The sequence below is a fragment of the Poecilia reticulata genome, linkage group LG22 (genome assembly GCF_000633615.1).
Source record: "Poecilia reticulata strain Guanapo linkage group LG22, Guppy_female_1.0+MT, whole genome shotgun sequence".
Classification (NCBI taxonomy): Eukaryota; Metazoa; Chordata; class Actinopteri; order Cyprinodontiformes; family Poeciliidae; genus Poecilia; species Poecilia reticulata.
This window is the reverse complement of record NC_024352.1, coordinates 13,522,507-13,529,169: the sequence shown is the minus strand read 5'-3', so window position 1 is coordinate 13,529,169 and position 6,663 is coordinate 13,522,507. Positions and strand designations below refer to the sequence as shown.

Here is a 6,663-nt window from a genome sequence, read left to right as displayed (position 1 = left end):
GATAGATAGATAGATAGATAGATAGATAGATAGATAGATAGATAGATAGATAGATAGATAGATAGATAGATAGATAGATAGATAGATAGATAGATTATTATATCATGTAATACTTATTATGTATAATAAAACTAATCTTGTGTGTACTGTGTGTGCACATCTCCCCAATTGTCCCACAAACCTCTTTCTAACATGCCATTATGGAAATTCTGGAAGGACATTAAGTTTAAAACAGTCCGTGTTAATATTGTCTGTACTTTGAATCATACTACAGTAAAGAAAATCATCACCAATACATGTTATGACTTCAAACAATGGTTGATCGCACAGCCAACAACCTTGGACGGGCTCAGCTGGAGCAGCAATGAGGCAAGTCTCATTTTCTTCATCACCTCTAAAGCACTGCCTTTCAGCTCTCTGTGGCACAAACATAAAAACCTAGCAACAATATCAATTATACATGCAGGAGGCAAACAGGGGGATTTATTTCACAACAAATAGCCTCATAGAGAGATGCTGAATAGGGCAGATTAGCATTAGAAAAGGACAACAAAACTCCCCTGTTCAACTGCTAAAGAGCAATTTGATGGGTCTGGAATTGGGGGAAATTGGTTGATTGCAATGTGCATTTGAGGGGCTGGAATCCAAATCTCTGACATATAGTGTTCAAATGAACACACTTCAAAGGCTTTGGGCAATACTTATAAATGATAGTCATGGTCATTATCTATGTTGCAAAAGAGGGTTATTCAAAATACAAATGACAGAGAATATTCAAATCCACTATTTCTAAAATGAAAAAAAAAAAAATTAAAAATGACTGATCATACTCAGTCAGTATACACCACAACCAATGCGTTGGTCAATAAACCACCAATGTACAGACAACATTTTCAAACTAATTTGTAATGGAAAGATATAAATTAAGCTTACAAATTCCTGGTGTATGTGCGGCGCTGTAAGGTTTTAGCATTTGTCTTTGTGGAAAGAAGCAGTGGAACAGGCAGTGTGATAAACTAAAGTAATGCCAAGGCCAAGATGATAGAAAGATAGATTAAGTTAAAATCAGGGCAATCCTGGCAGAAAACTAATAAGAAGCCACAAAATACCTGAGAGTGGGGAGAGATACACCTTCAAACTAAAACACACAACCAAAGCTGAAATGGGATTGTATACCTTAGCACATTCATGTGTTAGAACAATTCAGTCAAAGTTGACCAATATCAAATTGGGAATCTCTTGCAAAATTTGAAGACAAATGCTTTTCGTTTAACCTGACTGAGCTCGAGCAATTTCACAAAAATAAATTGTGAGACATTTCAGTCTCAACATGTCTAAAATCAGCGGAGAGACACCCCATGGATGCCCAGAGGTAATTGTACGGAATGTTGGCTCGACAAAGCATCTATGTATGGGGTCAAAATACAAATTAACACCAGACTTTTCAGATTGTTATTTGTGAACATTTTTAGAACAATATTGGGATTTGATGTGAATCTTACTTCACAGTAAGGCAACACAATTCTGTTGGTTTATCACATATGCAATAAAATATGCTTACGTTTATGGTAACCTGTCAAAATGTTAAAATGCCTTTTCAAGGTGTGTGTGTATTTGTGTACTTGTTTCTCTTGGCACATCATTGAGGCTATGTGTCTGTAAATTCTAAAAGGCACTTATGAGGAAAAAGGAAAAGTCATAATTATAATGGAGACAGACAGTGGGTATAATGATAATAGTAATAAGTTTTTAACATGCTGTGCTGTCTTATTTTAACAAGTTTACTTCATCAAGATCAACATGGTAAAACATGACATTTTGAGAAATGTCAGTGATAAACTCTGATGCAAGATGCTGTCTAAAGATAATAGGAAACTGCCATTATCTGTGAAAACGAGACATCAGTCTTTTTCTGACAGAGAAGGGAAGGCTTATCAAACAAGACAACGGCTTTTGATGGATGATATTTAAGAAAGTCAGGTTATAATCCTTGATAATCAGAAATGGCATTTAGGAACTTGTATTTGCATTTCTCAAAAGAAGACACTTCGTTTTTAGCATAAAAAGTTAATTCGGAAAAAACAGAAAAAGAAAATAGATCATGTGCATTTTGTGTTTACCAGCAAAGGTTTCTGGGAAGTCGTTCTCATGGTAACCACCGTAAACACAACCGCCTTTCTCTCTGCCTCCTCCTTGTGCCTACCCCTGCTGGTCTCGGCTCTGCTGCGGCTCCAAAGCAGGTGAAAATGGCAGGGTCGACTTACAGCGAGGACCGCTACTATACAAAGATAGCGTCTATTCAGCAAAACATGCATAAGAGGTAAGCTTTCTCTCTGTTTTTTCTTACCAGGAGCGTCGGGCCGAGGTAGACTAGGGGCTCGAGTTGTAATCTCTGCCGCCTGGTGGTGTCCTTATGCCGCGCGACTCGGGCTAGCTTTGCGGCGAATTTCAGCGGCTAATTATCTCTGAGGCTAACTTAAGCTAACGGAGGTAAATCTAGGAGCTGCTCTTGTGTTCATACTTGAAAACTTATCAAAGTTAATCTCCGTTTATTGATTGAGCTATTGTTTTTTTTATGAGACTGCATGCTTGTAAATAATAGCGTTAATACTCTTAATAATTAGTCTAGAAATACCTTTTATGTGCTAAGCTATTTAGGTCTTTGAGGGTGCTGGAATCCCCTTCTTGTGGTTTTGGTCGTTTTGTACGTAACTTAGTCAGGTACAAAATGGAGCTATTTACCACCGGACGTTTCGGACTTACTATACCGTATTCGTACAGAGCAAATGCGCAGGCGTGAAAAGTTTAACAAGTACAATACACATGACATTTTAAGTGTTTTATGTAAGTGTACCTCCTACAAAAGAAATCAAAATTATAAGCAACGGTTAAGTAGTTATATGGACGGGAAAAGGTTTGTTTACAGGCGCAATATGAATGTAAGAAGGGACAACATGGAATTGGGTGGCTATGAGACTGGGTCATTATTTCTCTAAGGGGCAATTGACAATAATGATACCTTTTGTTTACTTGTTTCATGTCTTTTGCAGTGAGAAGCGCAGACTGGAGCTGGAGAGGGAGCTGTTTGCTTACTCCAGATCAGATGCAAGAATGTAAGTTTCACCAGCTGACAAAAATAAGAATATGTGGACATCTGAACTTCTCATTTTTGCTTTTTTATTATTTTGTTTATTTTTATTTTTTTCACATTTGCTTGCACATGTGTGCTGTTTGGTATTATTATTCACTCTCCAGAGGAAATCTCTGCATTGCAACGAAAATAGCCGTTCAGTAAAGTATCAAACAATAGTATAAATTGATTTCTAAAGATTTTCTTCTTATTGTTCTAAAAATAATTTTAAGATGCTTAAGTCTTTGCCTTTGGCAAGAAACAGTTTTACCTTCGTGTTATGAATTTTAGAGCTCCATTATTTTCTAACAACGGAATTTAAGCAAAGAAAGAGGTCATTGTTAGTGTGAGGCAAAAGGTACCTAATATAACGTTGTTCTGTATGAATATTTGCGTCTGGATGACATGTTACTTAGCAAGAGTATAATAAATGGTGTCTGAGCCTTAGCAGGGTGTCTTCAGTCTCATTCATATTCACATTTCAGGTCAAAACAGCAAAGCTTATGTTGATACGAGGCTTCTGAGCAAGCTTCAAATTTAAATCATATTGTGCTTAACCTTTTCTTATGAGAGGTCTACCTCTTACTTTTTGACAATGCTCTCAGATAATATTTCCCTTGAATAACACTTCTCCATTGCCTTCAGCTTGCAGATAAAGTGTTCCAAACTGCGCAGCTATCTCAAAGAAATCTGTGGCAGGGAAGCACGAGCGAAAATGAGAAACCTTCAGCTTAAGAGAGATGTGGAGTGCATGGAAATTAGCATGAAGGAGTACAGTTTTGACCATGGGCCCCTGCAACAACAAAAGGTACTACATTCACTGACACTGTTATGTATTTATTAACACAGTTTCAGATTGCTTATGTAGATTTTTCCTTGATAAAAAGCACTATCAACAGACTGCAAAATTCCCAACCCGAGCAAATATTTTATTCATAATCTGATTAAAAAACACCTCTAGCGGTAAACAAATGACTTAAAGAAAAAGATTACTTCAAACACATTTTGTACACATTAGCTTAATTGCCACATTGTACATTTACTACTTAGAAAATGCATAGTAGACAAGTAGCCCATTGAAATTGCTCGCAGTGGCTTGATGTGAGAGAAGTAAACACTCAAACAGTGCAATTTATCACCACAAGCAAATGAACAAGGGACAAAACAATGAGCCAGTCAGATTATCACTTAAAACTCAATGACAGTGCTTGACAGCTTAATATCAAATTAACAAAATTGGCTAATTATGACTCACTGAGTTAATTGCCCAATATAGAGACTCTGAAGTGCTCCAGAGGTTTAGTCATTCTCTCCCCTCAAGCAGTTGGTTTATTTCCTCTGAATGCTTTTGAGCCCTATATGTTTGTTTTTGTTTTGGTGATTTTTTAGCATTGCTCTTGCATTAATGGTTTTATTACCACGATTATGACACCTAAAAAAATAAATATTCCTACACTAATTGGGGAAGGTTTATTTCTTTTAAAATAAAGAAACATGTTATAAAATGTGTATGTTTGAGCTAAACCAAGATTTATTGTTCGATTAAAATACAATTACTGTGTGAGTTTAGATTAAGGCAGTCAGTCAGATAAACGTTAAGGAGAGTATCTTATTCTACACCAGGCACGCTCACTTGAGTAAACTCGCTTTGACTGATAGCCTGCTGCTCCAAGGTTGCCACTTTAGGTTCTTCGTAGTCATATAAAATTGAGTACTGTTATTGGAGGTATTCCTTTTATAATGCAATGTGAATATGATTATTTTTCTATATTGTATCTGTTTATTTAATAAAATTTTTTTATACAGGCTGACTTCTTGGGAAAGATTTCCAGATTCACTGAAGCGAGCAGCAAGACAGAGGAGCTGGAAGCAGCAAAGGTAAAAACTGCTCATATTTTTGGATAAGAGCGTCAAGCTTCTTGTGTATGCTACATTTTGTCGCTTTTGTGTTGCTGCTTTATATTTTGTGCTTATTTTGTTGGTTCTTTTTAACTCGTGCTCGATGCTAGTATTTAAAAAATGTTTATAAGGTTTATGTAAATTACAGACAGCTCTATCGGGGCTCTGTTTTCAGATTTAGGAGAACAGAAGAAAGCAGACATTATGCCTGGTAAATCTGTAGAGGAGTCTACGTTTAAACTGTGTATCTGTAATAGCACAGGTGTCTAATCCTTGCTGGGGAATCTGCACAAGCAGTGTAGTTCAAGCCCATAGCTGCTTTCTCCCTTCACTTAAAGCAGTTAAAGCTCTTTTAGATGAAATGTCTAAGACATCTCACAATAACTTGGAGCATGTTGTCTAGAGCAGTCACTTGTAACTGTGTGCAGCACCCTCCCACCCCCACTCCCTCAGCCTGTCGATATTGTAATGAGCAAAATGGTACCGTCACTCCATTATGCATACAAGCCATTGGCTGGCAGTGTGCATGTCCCTCAGGCTGCAGCATTCATTAAGGAAAGCTTACCGGGCTGAAAGCTGGAGACAGATGATAACGGGATATGATTTTCATATTTAATACATTCCTTGGAAGAGCACACGCGTGCCGCAGATTGATAGAAGAATCAATTGCTACTTTAGTGAAACACTTTCTACTTTGCCCTGCAGCTACCGATGGAATCACTCAGCCAAGAAATTAACTTTTCCTCTTTTTTTTTACCTACTTTGTGGATCTGCTGGGCAGGCTGCATGGGTTACAGTGAATGTTATTAAGCAGCTAACTGTTTGGTATTTAAGACGCTTATCAGAAAAGAAACAGAAGCTACGCTTTTTGTTGTTATGTTTGGAGGGAGGCTTTTTTTTGCTCTTTTTTCTCTCTCTCTCTTCCCTCTTGGTGACATTGCAGACATGAATCAGAACTTGTCTAAAGGATTTTTCACAAGATTAAAAGTTAAAGCATTGATCCTGACACATTAGTGTAAAAAATAGTAAGAAGAAAACTCTAACCTTTGCCCAAATAAACTACAATTCTTATGAGTCAGGCTGGCAACATGTAACTAGTGAATCTCAATAAATAAGGTTATTATTAAAAATTGTGTTTATGTGAGTTGCAAATTTACTTAAATCATATAGAGATTAATTACACAGAGTGTGGAATTTGAAGCATTTTCATTTTCCATTATTATGGCTGACAAGTAATGGAAAATTCAGTGTTTTGGAAAATTTTAATATTTCATATCACCAATAATAAAAGTAATTTTGATCATTTTTGTTATAATTGTAATACACAATCACTCGGAAGACTCCTGGTTTGATCCAGCAGACAGTCATTGGCATCCTTCATGGATGAGGCATGAAACGTCATTGCTAAAAATCTGGCTATTCAGACTGCTGTGTGCAAGGATTATTCTTGGAAAATTTAGTGAAAGGGGAAAAACAAGCTGCCTAGATAAAATTTTGAAGCAAAACCCAAGAGTTTGCATGGAAAGTGGAGGGTTGAGAAGCCAATTTATAGTTGAGCTGGGATTAATGCTGCCACATTCTCCAATGCTGTGCCAAAAATACCAGCATAAATGCCACTTTCTGATCTCATCCAG

At 36.8% G+C, this 6,663-nt stretch overlaps 1 protein-coding gene and 1 long non-coding RNA gene across 3 annotated transcripts in view; one reads left to right on the top strand and one right to left on the bottom strand.

The window, feature by feature from the left end:
- LOC103458618 (uncharacterized) overlaps window positions 1–2,818 on the bottom strand; it is a 12,857-nt gene extending 10,039 nt beyond the window's left edge. Inside the window, exons 1-2 of the long non-coding RNA XR_532596.2 lie at window positions 2,348–2,818; window positions 2,121–2,278 (exon numbers count right to left, since the gene is read on the bottom strand). This is a non-coding gene — a long non-coding RNA (uncharacterized LOC103458618). The remainder of the gene's footprint in view (window positions 1–2,120; window positions 2,279–2,347) is intronic.
- Window positions 2,157–6,663, top strand: part of kiz (kizuna centrosomal protein) — a 27,230-nt gene continuing 22,723 nt past the window's right edge. For both annotated transcript variants that reach the window (XM_008399565.2, XM_008399566.2), the window contains exons 1-4: window positions 2,157–2,320; window positions 3,051–3,113; window positions 3,776–3,938; window positions 4,937–5,008. In XM_008399565.2, coding sequence (XP_008397787.1) covers window positions 2,247–2,320; window positions 3,051–3,113; window positions 3,776–3,938; window positions 4,937–5,008 — 372 coding nt within the window. In that variant the 5' untranslated portion in view covers window positions 2,157–2,246. The remainder of the gene's footprint in view (window positions 2,321–3,050; window positions 3,114–3,775; window positions 3,939–4,936; window positions 5,009–6,663) is intronic.